At 45.0% G+C, this 17,356-nt stretch overlaps 1 protein-coding gene and 1 long non-coding RNA gene across 2 annotated transcripts in view; one reads left to right on the forward strand and one right to left on the reverse strand.

Annotated features, from left to right (window-relative positions):
* The window catches only part of Dhcr24 (24-dehydrocholesterol reductase), a 31,258-nt gene extending 17,551 nt beyond the window's left edge, over positions 1-13,707 (reverse strand). Inside the window, exons 1-4 of the mRNA XM_027402346.2 lie at positions 13,364-13,707; positions 10,340-10,495; positions 1,055-1,160; positions 392-510 (exon numbers count right to left, since the gene is read on the reverse strand). Of these exons, the coding sequence (XP_027258147.1) occupies positions 392-510; positions 1,055-1,160; positions 10,340-10,495; positions 13,364-13,594 (612 nt within the window). The 5' untranslated portion in view covers positions 13,595-13,707. The remainder of the gene's footprint in view (positions 1-391; positions 511-1,054; positions 1,161-10,339; positions 10,496-13,363) is intronic.
* Positions 13,708-13,867: 160 nt separating this feature from the next.
* LOC113834305 lies at positions 13,868-15,102 on the forward strand. The gene is made up of 2 exons (XR_003482743.2): positions 13,868-14,104; positions 14,197-15,102. It is a non-coding gene; the product is annotated as an uncharacterized LOC113834305 (long non-coding RNA).
* The last annotated feature ends 2,254 nt before the right edge of the window (positions 15,103-17,356 follow it).

A 17,356-nucleotide genomic window follows, 5' to 3' on the forward strand; every position in this document is an offset into this window, starting at 1 on the left:
TTGGGTGACTGCAGTTTATTTATCCCAGATCCGAATTCCTGAGCTGGTCATCTTTCCCTGGGCTCTCTTCTGTGAGGCCAAAGCTCTGGTGGCTCTGATGTACCCACCTTGAACCCAATGACCCAGGTTTAAGTTCTAGCTGTGTAGGATTTACGTTCTGTGTGACCTTGGGCAGGTCATTAGCCTCTCTGTGCTTGAGTTTCCTATCTGACTCATGGTAACCAGAGTATTCACCTCACACTTTGCTGGAGAAAATAACACGCATGAAGCATCGTTAACAGGGCCTAAATGCATTTAAGGGGGTGTACAGCCCAATGGATGTATTTAAAACGAAGCACGAAAAGGACAGCCACCTCCCAGACTCCACAGTCCCCCCCATCTCTGAACTTACCGGCGTGCAGCGCACAAAGCTGCCATCTGCCAAGATCAGCTCATAGGCGGTGCAGATGTGTTGGAAGAGACCGTACTTGTGGGATGACGACTCGATGCCTGTGCCCATGATCAGGCCCCCTGCAGAGACATGCAAGTCAGCAGGGAAAGCTGTGGTGTGCACGGAGGGGCTGGCGGAAATGAAGCTGCTAAATTAGGATATTCCCCATCTATCAATTTGGAGAGTAGGAATGAATGAGAAGGTCTCCTTGAGGATAGTCACCACCCTCATCTCTGGCCAGCCTCCGAGGTTAAAAAAAACAAAAACAAAAACAAAAACAAAAAACATGTGCATCCACTTTAGGAGGAAGCTACTGGGTGGCAGGGTGTGTGACCTACAGGATGCTTCTGTCCCGGGACAGAAGAGCTTTGGTGGTCACAGACCCTGCAGGGAGCGGAACCAAACTTATTCTGTGTGTGACACTAGTAAACGGAGCAATGGACAGTCATGAGGAAGCAGACAGGATTAGAATATCTGAACTGCTCAGAAATGGAGCAAGGCCATTTCTGGCCCAAACAGAAAAGTAGCCGTCACAGGGCAGATCCACTATGGAAGGGGGTCGACGTTCCTCAGCTGTGATACTGGGACCACCCAGCCCTCCTGCCGTGAACATGGAGTACTCACCCACTGTGAGGTCATCCAGCTCAGGCAACACAGGCAGGGTCCAGCCAATGGAGTTCAGCAAAGCTGTCACCTGACCCATAGACACCAAGGGCTCCACTCGAACAATCTGTGGATGGGACAAGAGAGAGGCTAGGTCTGAGGAAAACAGCCAACCCAACGATAATGCCTGCACACACAGAGTGACATCTCAGCCTTCCCAAGGCCTCAGAGATACAGCTTTTATGGCTCTTCCTAGAATACTAGACTGGCTTCAATTATGCTGACTATGACCTCTGGTTCTGAGTCAGTTAGTGTTGAATGTCACCCCCCTGAAGATCTCATAACTGTTGGGTGTGGTTCCCAGAATTTGGGAAGCCGAGGCAGGAGAACTGCCACAAGTTTTAGGCCAGTTGGGGCTATATAACAAAATCTTGTAAAAACCAAACCAAACAAACTCCAAACAAACAGAATCAAATACAGCAAGTGCTTATTTTTTTCTAGATAATGGGAGAAATATTAGTTTGGAAATTATAGCAAAAATGAGGAAGAAAACAGCAATCACCCATACCAGCTCTTTACTTAGCAATGATAATCACAAAGCAGATCTGCCTTGCTTTTCCACATGTCTATGCTGCTCTTTTGTGTGTTTTAATGCAACATACATATACACAAGGACAAACACATCTGTTTGACTACTAAAAATTTAATACTAGAAGGGGCTGGATAGATGGACTGGATGCCCTTCCAGAAGACCCAGGTTTGATTCCCCGCACCTGCATAGCAGCTCACAACAATCTGTGAGTCCAGTTCAAAAGACGATTCTCTCTTCTTGCACCAAGCATGCAAGTAATGCAAAAATACATATGTAGGCAAAATACCCACACATGTGAAAAATAAATTAGCATTAAAGATTGGGGCGACCACTCAGTGGAAACCACAAGTGCTAGGACAGAAGTTCAGACTCCTAGCACCATGAAAATGCCTGGTACATGTAACAACCTGCCCAGGGCATCAGAGCTAGAGATCAGGGCTCCTTAGAGCAAGTTGGCTAGTCAGACCTGCCAAATTGATAAGCTCTGGGTTCAAGTGAGAAACCCTACCTTAATCTATATGGTGGAGAGCAATTACAGAAGACATCCAACTTGCTGTGGGATATTTGTATGCTATGTGAAAAAGTATTGCTTTTGTTTCCACAGGAGAAGAAACGCTATGGATACATCAAGATTGGTAAAGGTTAGATTTGAACAGGAGAGACCTCTTGATAGGAGAGGTGATGATTCCTCAAATAGCTTGGTCACTCAATCCAAACTAACTTGTAAGTCTAGTCAATGTCTTTCATTTGATTGGGTATGGAAAATATTTTTTATTATTAAAAGATAATACTTTTTCTGTTGCCAAAAAACATTTTGAATTAACAAAGATATAACCTGACAAAAAAGGAACTCCTCAAAGTTAGGGTTGGTGCAGGGTTTTGTTTTTGTCTTTCCAGGAGAATAAAAGCATTCAACTAATGAATCTGAAGATCACCGGACAAATGAGACAGCTAAAGAAGGGAGAATCATCCTGAGAAAAATGTCCCAAGAAAAAGCAAAATTGTCCTAATGGTATAGCACATTTCATAAGTCTTTCCAAATATTTGTTTCTGCTGCTCTCTACAGGCAAATGGTCTGTCTGTGGTCCCAATCCAGTTAAAAATCAAAACTGGCTTTGGAGCTGCAGCATGCTCTCTCCTTCTCTAAACCCAAGCACGATGGTTAAAGGAAAACCCAAAATCTCTGTCTCGTGTTAGAAGAGTCGCCTGATATGGGACAGAAGAAAACTAAAGGGACTATTCTACTGTCACTAAGGTATAATATTATCTCTAAATTTATAAGATTACCATGTAGTAATTACTATATTACTAAACTTTCTGTCATGATATTAATGGTCATATAGAGTACTAACTAATCCTAGAAAAAACAGGCTTCATCTAGTTCCCTGTACATGATTTCAAGCTTGAGTCTGAATCAGGTAACTAGGAATTAAGCTGTGTACCCCAGATATACTGGGGTATAGATTAGATTGTATATAATTAGATTGTATTAACCTCTCTGAGATCTGCTGCATATGACATTTAAAATGTTTAAATTTTCTGCAGTGAACCATAATCATTCTGAACATTGATCTTTGAAGTCTCCAAAAGGATGATGAGGCCCTACAATGACAATTGCACCTGGATTTCGATAATGCCATTAAGCTGACAAACACTACCCAAAGATCAGCTTTGAACTACAAACTGCGTAGGATACTTTCAAGTCAGTTGAGATGGTTCAAACTCACATACTGTCTCCCTACACTTTCCCATTACACAGAAACTAAACAAAAAATAACACAGCTAGCTCTCCTAGGACTTGATCATTATTTTCTCAGGGTCCCCTAAAGATGCCGTCTCCCCCAGATAACAGGAAGTAGTTTTAAGAATATGATGCACATTCCCATGAGGTGGGGTGGGTGGTTTTTGATTGTTCAGTAGGATTCGAATGTTTGTCATCCTTTAGGGGGGTGGTTGCAGATTGTTACTGGTCATGATAAGGGAGGAAACTAAGCAAGGAAGGTTGGATTCAAGGATCTCTTTCTGAAAGAAAAGGGGGGATATAGAAAGGATAGGATAAGAATAGATTATTGAATCTACTTTAAACTAAAAAGCAACTATTAAAGCCAGGCATTGGTGGCGCACGCCTTTAATCCCAGCACTCGGCAGAGGCAGAGGATCTCTGCGAGTTCGAGACCAGCCTGGTCTACAAGAGCTAGTTCCAGGACAGCCTCCAAAGCCACAGAGAAACCCTGTCTCGAAAAACCAAAAAACAAAAAAAAAAAAAAAAAAAAAAAAAAAAAAAAAAAAGCAACCATTAAATCTCTATTAATATTTTACATTGGTATGGATTTTTATATATCAATACAAATTAAAGGTTATTTTTGTTAGAACATATTCTAATGCTTGTTTAATAAACTTGTTTAATATACCTTTATATATAATGATATAAATTTAAGGTTGTTTTTTTATACTGTATATGTGTTTCTACTCTTGTTTAAGGTATTATACCTATGCAGCTCATTTAAAAATGTAATGTATAATTAAGAAATTCAGGTTAGTAGTTAGTCATCTATAATAATTAAACCTGTAGTCATGTTAAGTATGTTTTCAAGGTTTAACAGATATATTTTAGATAGATAGGTGGTCTTCAAACACTTCAGAGACCTACAGAATATGGCATTTAAGATGTTTTAATAACCCAAGGCTTTTCATGACATCTGTTCCTGGAAATACCAATTTACTTATAAAAAAAAAAAAAAGGATGTTGGGCATCCAAGAACCTCCATATAGAGTTTGCTTTTGTTGTGGCAAAGTTAGCTATTGGGAAAAAAACTGCCCTTGCCTTGACTGCTGACAGTATGCTGTCCAAGTTGGATGAGTAGAACACAAAAAAAGGTGACTGCTGAATTTTGCCAAGACAAGGTAGGACAGTCCTTTAAAATTCCTGCTTCACAGAAAGGTCTGTCAAGATATTCTAGGCCTGTAGGCCAAACATGGATGCCCCAGAGTTGCGGAGGACCCTTGGGTGACTGTCCAGGCAACCAGCTGCTTCTGTCCTTTCTTAGTTTTTGTGAGTTGTTTGCTCTGCACTTCCTGTTTAATCAAGCAATGATACCTGAGAGACAGGGAGCAAACAAGGCAAGCTCTGAGATTACCCTCATTTGCCCAGAGTGAACAGGGAGAAGGAGGGAAACCTGGGCAGGGCCTGTATCATTTTGATTACTAAACCAGAGCTCCAGAGGACCAATCAGAAAAGAGACTTTGCAGCACAGAGTATCAGAACAGTGCTGCCCAGAGACGACTACTTGGAAGAATTGCAAAGGGCATCATGGCAAATTCAACCAGGTATATACGTGTACAGCTATCTCCTGAGGCTGACGCCAGGGAACAGAATCATCAGGGAAGGTTACAGGTCAAGGTACCAGAAGGTCACCCAGGGCAGGCATACTATTTATTCTCATAAGCCAGCCTGGAAAACTTCACTCATGGAGCCTTGAACAGAGTCCTTAGAATGTCTTGCCCTCAGTATCGGGGAAACAATTAATCCAGATTAAATGGTGCTCGGGTCCCACCTAATAAAATCAAGACCCAACAGGATCAAATTGTTTTCAAGGAATTTAGCTGCCTCCTAGAAATACAACCTCAAGACATGTAGCAATACAATACCCAACACCCACTAGGAAAAGATCAGAATGTCACAACTGTCCTGTCAGCATTTATAGGCATTCAAAGAGGCAGGAAACTACGGCCCACAATAATGAGAAAAATCAAGCAAATAAAACAGATCTAGAACTGACAGACAACAGAAGAGCAATCAGGGACACCAACTTAATTCTCTATATTTAAATAGTTAAATTTGAGGGCCAGCAAAATGGCTATGTGGATAAAAGAACTTGCCTTGCATGCTTGAAGACCTGAGTTCACTCTCCAGAAATTCAGGAAGATAATTGACTTTCAAAAATTATTCTCTGACCTCCACATGTGTGCCTCAGCAAGTGCATGCATGCGTGAGCGCACTCTCTCTCACAACACACACACACACACACACACACACACACACACACACACACACAGAGGCACACACACACACACACACTCACACATACACAAATAAATAAATAAACTTCCAAAAAAATTTGCAAGACCCAGTGTCTGCAATGAAAGATAAAGCGGACTGGGCTAACAGCAAACTAGGAATTACAGAAAAAAATTAGTGGACTGACACATAGGACAAGGGAAACCAGCTACAGTGAGACAGGAGAAATAATTTGAACAATACGAAGAGGCTTAACACACCTGTGATAGCAGTTTCCAAAGGAGAAGAGAAAAGGGAGAAAGCAGAAAAAAAAAATGCCCCCCAAATTTTCTACAATCAGTGAAAAAACTAACAAGTTCTAAACCCAAGAATTATGAAAATTATACCAAAAACATCACAATAAATTGCTCAAACCCAGTAATTAAGAAAACATTTTAACAGCAGAAAAGCCTATTTTTGGTTGTGAGCCTAGCCTCTAACGGCTGAGCCATCTCTCTAGCCTGAGAAAAAAGCCTATTAAGAAGGCTGCCATTCTTTCTTTTTTCCTGTGTATTCCTTTTTTGTGATTGTTTTGTCTTTCAAGACAGGGTTTCTCTGAGTAGCCCTGGATATCCCAAAACTCGCTCTGTAGACCAAGGTGGCCTTGAACTCAGAGATGTGCCTACCTCTGCTGGGATTAAAAATGTGCACTACCACCTCCTAGCTATGAGTTTAGTTCCTGGCATCCATGTTGGGAGGCTTAAGACCTGTAACTCCAGAGTCTGATACCCAATTCTGACCTCTGGGGAGACATGTGTGTGCATACACAGACACATAAATAAAAAAGAAAATACATTAAAATAAAAACTGACAGAGTTCTTACTAGAAACAATGCAAACAAAGTAGTGGAGTAAGGTCTTCAAAGAACTGGGATAAAAATGCCTATCAATGTGTATTTATACATATTGTGATGTATACAAGAAATGTTAAGAGCTTCTTTGGGCAAAAGTAATACAAATGAACAGAAATATAATTCCAGAATAGAAATGAAAAGATAGTAACTCCATGGACAAATAAATGTTATTATTTAAGTCTCTTTAATAGGCATTAAGATAACAGTTAGGAGCTAAGGAAAGTGTGACAACAGTACAAAAGGCGGGGTGGGGGTGGGGGTGGGGGAGGAAATGGAAGCATATTGTCCTAAGATCTTTATACCACGTGCGAAGTGAGATAAGATCGTTGGACTGCAACCGGGACAACATATACTGGAAACCCTGAAGCAGAGCTACAGCTTAGTAAGCCAGAAAGGAAGCTCACACAGAACCATCAAGATTATCTGGTAATCCAAAAGAACACAGGTAGAAGAAATGAGACACATAGACAACGGACAGCAGGTGACAGGCTCAAGCCTCATCAGTTAGGGACATTAGATGCAATGGCCTTACCACCGCAATTAAAAGACAGAGGCTACCAGGTTGAACTTAAAAAAAAAAAAGCAAGACCCAACTGGTTGTTGCCTATAAGAGAAACACACTTGATTAGGTCAATAGTAAAAGGATTAAAACATTATGCCACCACTAGTCACATGAAAAGCCAGTGGCTTTATCAACATCAGACTAAGTAGATTTCAGAGCAAATAATGTAACTAAAGATTTTTTTTTTTTAAAGGTAATCTCACCCAGATGTGGTGGTGCACACTTATAATCTCAGCATTTGGAAGGAGGCAGTAGGTAGAGGATTCAAGGCCAACCTGGGCTACACCTTTTCATAATGATAAAAAAGGGATTAATAAAAAAAACTTAATCATGTGTTAGCTTCCTTTGTTTATGCCTAATAACAGGGCTTTGAAATACAGGGTGTGAAACTGACACATGACAGCTATAAGACAGACAAACCTACAATTACAGGTCGCCTTCAATCTCTCTCATTGATTAGCAGAGTGGAAATGTATAATGTCAGATCTGAACAAGATGACTCATCATGACACCTAATTGACATTTGTAGAACAGGCCACTCCAAAACAGTGCACTCATAGGAGCATGTGCATGTACACATGTACACATGTACACACGCACGCACGCACGCACCTCAAATTTTTTTTTTTTTTTTTTCGAGACAGGGTGGAATTTTTCTTAAGTTGAAAGCATTCAATTTTCTGGCAACAGCCAAATTAAATCAGAAATCTGAGATAGAAAGAGTATGTTAAATATTTGGAAACTAAACATCCTGGTAACTAACCCAAGGCCAAAACATAACAGCAAATGAGAAATTAGAAAGTATTTTAGGGTGGGTGCAAGCCTGACAACCTGACTTTGATCCCCAAACCTCCACACTCCTGCATCGGCAATAAAATTTGCAAATTTTTTGCAATAAAATTTGCAAAAGGCAAGCCACGGGTGAAGAAAAATATGGAATGATTTTGGATTTAAAAAAATTAGCAAAGGATGACATGCCAATGGCCAGTATGCACATGGAAAGATGGCCAGGGTCTTCAGTCATTAGGGGAGAGCAAGCTAAAACCACAAGGAGGCGCCACCACAACACACCATGAGAATGGCTAAAATCAAGGCCAACTATGACAGGTTCAGCGGTATGTAGCAGCAGGCACACACACTGCTTACCGGACTGTAAAATGCAGCTACTCCTTAGAAAAACAATATCCACCTGCCAAGTGACTCAGCCAATCTCCACCTCCACATTTGTCCAAGGAGAGACTTTTAAAGACTTACTATTTTTCTTTGTATTATTTTAAACTATATGTATGTGTGTATCTGGGTACATGTGTGCAGGTACTCTTGTAGGCCAGATGCTTTGGGTCCACAGACCTGGAGTTACAGGTGGTTGTGAACCCTCTGATGTGGATGCCAGGAACCAAACTTGGGTCCTTTACAAGAATAGTACACGTGCTTACCCGATGAGCCACCTCTCAGGCCCCCTTTTTAATTTGATTTGATTTTTTATAATTATGTGCATGTGTGTGTGTGTGTGTGTGTGTAGCTCAGAGGTCTCCAGTGGGGCTCCCCTGGAGCTGGAGTTATAGATCGTGAACGGCCTGACGTGGTGGGTGATGGGGACTGAACTCAGGCTCGTGCAAGAGCTGAGTCGGCTCTCCTGCCACAAAGAAAGACCTTACAAGTTTACAGAAAGTCTGCTCAGAAATGTTCCTGACCAAAGTGGAAATAGCCTGGATGTCCACCCATGGGTAAATGGCTAAACAAACTGATCTATCCATGCAAAGGATACTATTTAGCAGACAGACAGTTTGTGCCAGGCACACATGCTTTAATATGGATGAGGTCTTAAAAATAGTCATTAGAGGGGCTGGAGAGATGGCTCAGTTAAAGAACACTAAGTACTCTTCCAGAGGTCCTGAGTTCAATTCCCAGCAACCACATGATGGCTCTCAACCATCTGAGATATGGTGCCCTCTTCTGACATGCAGGTATGCATGGAGGCAGAATGTTGTAACCATAATAAATAAATAAATCTTTTAAAAAAAATACTCATTAGAGAACCCAGACCAAAAAAGTAGCACTAAATGATTTCTTTCAATAGTCTCCAAGGTCTAGCATTCATTTATAACAACAGAAGCAGAACACTGTCAACCCAAGGCTGTGGGTGGAACAGATAGGGAGGTGGTTTAAGGGAAAGAATTACTAAGAGCTATGAGTAAACTTGTAAGGCTGTTGGGTACGCTCTGTGTTTTAATAATGGTTTTGATGGTGTAATGCTGTCAAAATTTATTACCCAATTGCACAGTTTAAATAGGTGCAGTTTATTGTATGCTGGGTATACATCATTAAAGCTGTCATAGAGAAGGCACAGGGATACATGTACTCTGGCCAGGGTCTCAGAGTGATAAAACGCCATCAAGTGGACACACTGTATTCAATGACTCTCTTGTTGCTGGATATTGCATTGTTCTATTAGAAATGAAAATGTAATCAAAATCTGTATATTGGGGATCTTTGATTATATACATATAAGTTTAATTCCCTTTTCTTTAAGCTATGTTTTGAGAAGGAGAATGACGACACATTTTCTTAGCTAAAAAGCCCAGAAGCATTAAAAAGTAGAATCAGTAGATGGGCCAAAGAGTATGTATTTCTGGGCACGTTCCCCTCTCCTGGCTGCTGCCTCCCCCCACCCCCCACCCCCGTTTTCCCACCAGCATACTTTCTTACGAGGAAGGAAGTAAGAAGGTTCCCTTTTGTCATTCACGTTTGCCTGTGATTTCTCCATCCCTAATTTTTTATAGAACTAAAACGATTAAAAGATTCCCTGGAGTTCTCACCTTGCATGACTGGCTATGGCCAGTTTTTCCTCCCAGTGGTTGTGAGGCTTGGGAGGACAACAGTGGTAGGTAGAGCTAGTTAGTAACAAGCCTGAGCTATTGGCAGAGCATTTATAATTAATATAAGCCTCCATGTGTTTATTTTGAGAGTGACTGTGGGATAGGAGAACTCCGCCTACACAGAGCCTTTACTGATGGCCTTGGTCCTGTCCACTCTGGGATGTCCTTGATGGAACTCATTTCCCTCACAACAGGGGCAGTGTTCATCTGCTCCCAGAGCCAGGTTATAGCACATGCTCACTTGGTTGTTTCTTTTTTTTTCCTTTGGGGAGAGGGGCAGTACTGGGGATTGAACCCAGGGCCCTGTGAATGCTAGGTAAACTCTCTACCACTGAACTCCAACCCCAGCCCCAGCCCTCTCACCTGCTTCTTGGTGTCCACCTCCAAAATGTCCATCAAGTTGATCATGATGTTCTTATGCGTCTTCTTGTATTTCCCAACCCGCAGTGAGACCGTGAGCCAGCCAGGACGCCCCGTGCACATGAAGGTCTTGCTGCCCTGTTCCTTCCATTCTCGTACCTGCAACCACAGGATTAGATTCAGCTGGCTCCATCTGGGATCCCCAGAGCAGCTCACAGCCCCTCCTTTGGGAGAAGGGAGCTAGGAAAGATGCCTTTACCCAGGCACCATTGGGAAGGATGATGAAGCCCTGAGGGCCTTATCCTGTGGAGTCTCCCTGGCTCCCAAGGCCAGCAGAAAATCCAAATGTGTTGCTACTGTACAAGGAAGGATGAAAAAAGAACTAGAAAACAAAGTGTTCTGAAGACATTAGCTGGAAAGTTCAGGAAAGGTTTTACAGTGGTAACAGAGTGATTATAAAAATGATTTATCATCTCCAGTGAGCACCCACCCGACTACTGTACACTCTCTTGCTAATTCTCTCGATCCCAGGAAGTTGCAGATGAGGAAACCCAGGCAAAATAACTTGTCTGAGATCATACAACACATGGCTGGCAAGACCCAGATTCATAGCCAGGACTGAATAACCACAGAGCAGGGAAGACAGAGAGCACAGAGACAGATGGACTTAGTCTACGGAGGAAGACCCTGTTGTCAGCATCCACACATGCTAACTCATGTATCACTTTGACAGGGAGAGAAGGGGCTAGGAGCAGCCAGCCAATGGGAAGTAGGACTTGAAGGGTGCAGAGGACGACATTTTAGGGAGGAATAAAAGAAGTATATTGTCCCTGCAGGCGGACAAGACAGGCACATAAGGCATGGCTGTAGTCAGGGCATCCAAACACCGTCCATTTCTTCATCTACTTCTAGAATTCCTCTTCTCTCCACCCAGGTGAGGCAGATTCCATGCTGCTGGCCACTGGACAGTTTTAGGAATGGGACTGTGATCCCAGGAGTCAAGCCACTGAGTCTGGTTCCAGCAGGGGCATGCTCTCTTTACTGAGGTGGGGCTAACGCTGACTGAATCTAAGCCAGAAACTGTTAGGGGCTCCACAGGAAAACAGCACCCCATGAGGATGAAGTCAACTCAGGGGAAGGAAGAGCCAAGAAAGACATGGCAGGCAAGATGGAGACAAACATGAGAGAGGGTCCGGGATTCAGCCACTCCTCAGCCAGCTGTACTGCTGGATTTCAGGACACAGCGAGTGCAGCTTCTTTTTACTCAAAGCAGCTTCAACAAAGTTTTTCAAGAGTCCTGTCAAGGGTCAGACTTCTGCGGAAGCTGCCCTGGAGCTGTTGGTCAGAGGGCTCAGGATGGGGAAGGGTTTTCAGTCCGGCAGAAGGGCACTACTTGGGTAGGCAGAGAAAAGACAAAAGGTGAATTCCATGACCACCTAGCTCTGCCTGACTCTGTGGAAATGGAATATGATGGAGTGGAGTAGAGGTGTTGCTGGATGGTGGGTCGCACAGGTAGACACTATCAAGCTTAGGACATTGACTGGATTTGGGGCAAAGAAGCAAAGCCCCCTAAACCATTCTTTGCAAATTCTCAAGAGAGACAGAAAGGGTCCAGAAACTCAGGCAGCTATGATAAGAAACCGGGTATGAGGCAACCAAACCAGAATCATGGGATGGGTTGGAAAGAATGAGGTTGAGGGAGTTGAAAGTTCAAGCTCTTTATCCCAAGCCAATGTTGACTCTCTGCCCTATTTACCAGTTCTGCTGTTCTGGGCACAACTCACAACTTGAACCCAATTTTAGTAAAACAGGTCCCAGGCATCAGGTAGCTGTGGACTGCAAATCAGACAGAAAGGCACAAGGTATGGCCCGTTGTTCACGGCACATCCTTCCATTTAGTTTATGTTAACAAGCACTCACTAATATACTCTGGCCCCAAGGGGAACTGTCAGATAACAGTCCCCTGTCTTCAGGAGCTCACAACCTGACCAGGGAACCCAGCAGGTGAATGTGGAATCTGAACCCACAGAAAGACCTAGGAAGGGCAGTGCAGGTGGGTAGGAGGTCAGCAGAGCTGTGGGGCTTCCACTGTGAACTCCAAAGCCCAGGGTGGCAGTGCAAAGCACCCTCTGTAGGCTCTTCTCACTGGGCAAAGTCTTCAGATCTGGAGGTCAGTCCGCCTGCACCTTCAGGCTCAGCCTGCACCATACAGCATGAAGCAAATAGAACAAGAGGTTGGCTGCCATGAGGACGGCAGCAGCAAGCAGATGCTCTCTGCAGCCCATGCCAGTTAGAGAAGAATATAAGGAGGGGCAGAGGGAGTCCATGCCAGCCCTGGGTAGATGGGGGAAGAAGGCTTCACTGTGAAGGAGTCTCAGCCAAGGTGCCGGTTAGCCTACGCGAACTCATCATCTACTTACGGACTGACGGACGACTACCTCTGGGTGCAGAGTGCCGGCACTGAGCAGAGTCTGAGGCTACTCATGGGGCTGGAGGCTGGATCCCACCTCCTCTCTTTAGTTCTTTATTCTAAAGGCGTCCAAAGCACCTCAGACCGCAAAACAAACTTTGAACTTTCACCTCTTACCATAATGCTCCTCTTCCAACCGACTTTCTAACCTTCCTCTCACTGCCAGTGCTCCTCAGCTTACCTACCTTTGCTCAACCAATCTCTCCACTAGAATCATTTCCCAGCACCACCTCCTGGAGGCCATTCCTGCTCTGGAATGCGGAGCCTGATGAGTTACCTGACTGCTGCCCACCTCCCGAAGGTTTTGGGATCCCTCGTTTTCCTGGCACTGCGCATGCCCTGCACCTAGCGGACACTTCATAAGCCTCCGAGCAAGGTTCTGTCCGTTGCCCCAGCGCTTTTGCTGATTCCGTTTCATTGCCTGGGCAGTCCCTTCCCCCATCACACGCAGGGTCCTTCGCGATCCCCCTCCCACGCCCGCTCCTCGGGCCGGGCACTCCGCTCCGCCGCCTGGCGGACCGCTAGCCCGGCTCATAGCCGCGCCCCGCTCCGCTCACCTGCTTCTGGATGTCCCGCACGCGCTGCTCGTGCAGGCGCGGGGCGCTGCTCAGCTTGAACACCACCCAGGCGCGCACGTAGTAGTAGATGTCGAAGATGAGCGAGAGCGGCAGCAGGAAGAGGCACACGAACACCCAGCGCTGGTGGATGAGCACGAACTCCAGTCCCTTCACTCGCACCCAGAGCAGAAAGAGCAGCGCGCACACGGCCAGCGACACAGCGGGCTCCATAGTGTCGCGGCGCGCCGCGCGGGAGGGTGCGGGCTCGCGCCGCCGGTCACGGCAGCCCGCTCCACGATCCGCCGGCTCAGAGGCTGCTGCCGCCGCCGCCCCGGGAGCCTGTAAGTCGGGCCCGCCGTCTCGCGATTGGCTTGGGTCGCCAAGGTTCGGTGGGCCGAGACCCAGGCGGCGACCAATGGTGAGCCGCGCCGGGGATCGGACCAGGGAACCACTGCGTTCATTGGCTGCGGGAGCCGGGTTGCTCCACCCTCTTCTTCTAGCCGGCACGCGAGGAGGGGCTGACCCGGGCCGGGGGCGCTCGTAGGGTCGGCGAGCGGCCGGTTTGGCGGGACTCAGGGTTCCCGCCCTGAAGGCTGCAGGACCACCCTGATCTCTGTCCCCTTAGGTGGCGCCTCCCGTGGACATACGTCAAGCAGTCGTGCACTGGGTTACCTCCCGAAGGTGGGAGGTGCTCCACCCAGCAGCCCTGGCTGGAGAGTCCCCTGGCCTTGACCTGAGCAGGTCCTCTCACTTCATGCATGCATAAGGTTAGGAGGGGCATCTTTTCAATTTTCAAGGCATTTAACATAAATGCATTTGAACTACCCCCTTAGGAGTTCTGGTCCGTGGGTAGTTGGGATCCCCATTTTAAACACGATGGGGCGAGAATTCCACCTGTCGAGCAATTTAAAAGCACAGAGGTGACGGTGGCGTTCTTCTATGCTGAGGCCAAAGTGGATGGAGGCCTGGAGACAGAAAGAAAGGACTTCAAGAGCACCGCAGCCCGGGATTAAGAGTGAAAACCGAGCACATGGTCCTGGTCTTGCGGAGCAATCAGGCCCAGGCTGTGGAACAGACTCTGACCTCACCAAAAGCTTAAGTCCAGTGGCGTCTGCATTTTTCCTGAACAGAAGGACGCTTCGGAGATTCTTCTTCAAACCCGTTGTCACATACCAGACCCTTCTCTGCCTTGCATGTTTTTCCTGATTCCCTCCCTTTTCACCTTTGCGCCCCCCCCCCATCCTGCCATCCTTTATGGAGATGCCTATGGTGAATCTTGTCTCTAGAATGTCCTTCCTCATCCTGCCTGGAGGTCCCTCGGTGCCACCTCTAAAGCCACATTTACGTACTTCCTTCAGAGACTCACAGTCTTTCCATTTTTGTATAATTGACCCTTTGTGTAGCTCTCACTCCTACAGATGGAGCTTTAGGGCAAGCAACACCTTTTTGTATTTCCAGTTTGTAGCATAATGATTAGGGCATTGCAGACATACCAGTGTATTGGCCAATGGGTAAATGAAGAATGTAGGTGGGAATTTAGAGAGCCAATTGCAATCAAAGTTCAAAGTGAGAGCATGTTTGCTTTGAAAGGGAGCAGTTCAGACCTGAACTATCTTTCCCAACTGTGACAGCTACTGAAGCTTGTCCAAATTTAACTGTCCTTTAAATGTGTAACACATGTTCATAATATTCATATTAATTTTTGTCAAAGTGATTATATTATTTTGGGTTAATATTAATATTTTGAATTGTTTATTTCTTGCTATGTGTGTATGTATGTATGCAGGTATAAGTTCATGCGTGTGCTTGTGTGTGTGTGTGTGTGTGTGTGTGTGTGTGTGTGTGTGTATGCAGACCAGAGTTCATTGTTGAATGTCGTTCTCAAGCACCCTCCTTCTTCCTTTTTGAAACAGTGACATTCACTGAACCTGGATCTGCTGGGCTGGTGGGCCAGCAAGTCCTAAGGGATCCACCTGTTTGCCTTCCCAGTGCTGGGATTTCAGGTGCACACTGACACACTGAGCTTTGGAGAAATTTTTTTTTTAAGTTTTTGTGTGTATGTGTTTTATGTGCATGCTTGTATGAGTGCATGTGTGCCACATGAGTACAGGATCTTGTGAAGGTCAGAAGAGGCTATTGAATCCCCTGGAACTGGAGTTATAGTCGAGAGCCACCATGTGGGTCCGGGGAACTGAACCTTTGGTTCTTGACTGCTGTGAACCTTTGGTTCTTAACCTTTGAACCTTTGAACCTTTGGTTCTTGACTCCTGCCCCCGACACTTGGCTTTTAAGGTGGATGCTGGGGACCTGAACACGGGTCCTCATGCTTGCATGACAAGCCCTTTCCTGAGTGAGCCGCCTCCTAGTTCATGTTTTAAAGTAGTTCCTAGAAAATTAAAAATGACAGGGTTGTGTCGTGCTGTATACCTAGAAGCTACAGTCCAGAGGAGAGAGTGTGTGACAGTGTCTCACCCTGGACCTGTCTGAAGCAGGGGTCCAAGCCAATGCTGTCTTTTGGAAGTTAGGCGTTCTGAGAAAAGTTCAGGTGTACTGTGGTCTGCACAGCAAGCTTAACTTACAAGTTAACTAGCTTTGAGTATTTTGTAGGAGAAACCGAAAATTACTAATTAGGATAGTTTTATCCTTGGGAAGAGAAGAAGGAAGCCCATAAAAGTAGATTTTCAAAATTCATTTTTAGGAACAGCTGCCAAATAAAAGGAATGAACGCGTCCTCAGAGCAGTTGCTTACATCACTCTCCTTCCTGCTTGGCCCCTTGGACTTCTGATTCTTTCTTTCTCCCTCTCTGTAGAAGCTCTAACCCTTTGGGTTGCTGTCTAAACGAGAACAGTTGCCACCCTCGCCCTCCCCCCCCCGCCCCCCAGCTCGGCTGTAACTGTTAATCCATGCTTTAAGTGAATGTGCAGTCAGACAGCTTACCTTAGCTTGTTAGGCTTCCTGCAATTACCACATAAGGAGAGTATAGAAAGACCCAAAACCTCCCTTCTGCTGCCTCTTTGGATTGTCGTCTCCTCTCCATCATCTCCTGGCATTACTTCTCTGGTCTCAGTCTCTCACACAGAGACCCTGAAGGTCATAGAAATGACATCATAGAAGAAATAATCTTGAGCCAATTATTAATCTTGCCTAGAGTCAAAGCGACTGCCTTAACCAAGAATTTCCTTCTACCACACATTAGTTACAGAGTTGAGGAAGCATGAAAACAGGGTCAGTCAGAATACGGCAATAGGTGCTTTGGGTATCAGCTTCACAGGTTAACCAGAAATGAAGAACAACACCTGTGATACTTGGATCACATAACACTCTTCCTAAAACGTAATTCTGCATTTCTTTTCCTGATAAATACAGCCTAATGAACACAGTCTTTTCCCCCAATTAAGTAGTTTAATAAACACCAGAGTCCTGACACTTCTTGGATGTATGTGTACAGTTCAATGTCTCAGAATTTGGTCTTTACAACTTTACAACAGCTCGAGGGGTTATTCTAAGTAAATGGAGACATCCAGACTCTGAGAGATTAAGTAATTTGCTGTTGTCTTATTCTGGCAAACAGTGAAGCTGGACTCTCATGGTCTGGATCTCTCCAGCACTTGAGCCTTCTCCTTTGGTTAGGTGAACTATCACTTCTGGTGGCTCCATTCCACAGATATAAAGTGTGAGCATTTGCATGGGGCTTCCTTAAAGTGTGGCTTGAAGACTAGTCACATAAGAACACTTGCTAAATTGTACTCTAGACTCTAGCAGCTCACTTGACTCTAACCCTCCAGCAATGACCTCCCTTCGTTCCTTCATCCCCCCTTTCTCTCTCTCTCTCTCTCCCTCTCCCTTCCTTCGTTCCTTCATTCTTTCCTTCCTTCCTTTTTCTTTTTGGTTCTGGAAATCAAACATAGGGTTTTTGTGTGCTAGGCATGTACTCTACCATTGAGCTATGCCCCCAGCCTCTTAGTAGTAACGGTAATAAATAACTAACCACT

This window comes from Cricetulus griseus, chromosome 2, assembly GCF_003668045.3.
Source record: "Cricetulus griseus strain 17A/GY chromosome 2, alternate assembly CriGri-PICRH-1.0, whole genome shotgun sequence".
In the NCBI taxonomy this organism is placed as follows: Eukaryota; Metazoa; Chordata; class Mammalia; order Rodentia; family Cricetidae; genus Cricetulus; species Cricetulus griseus.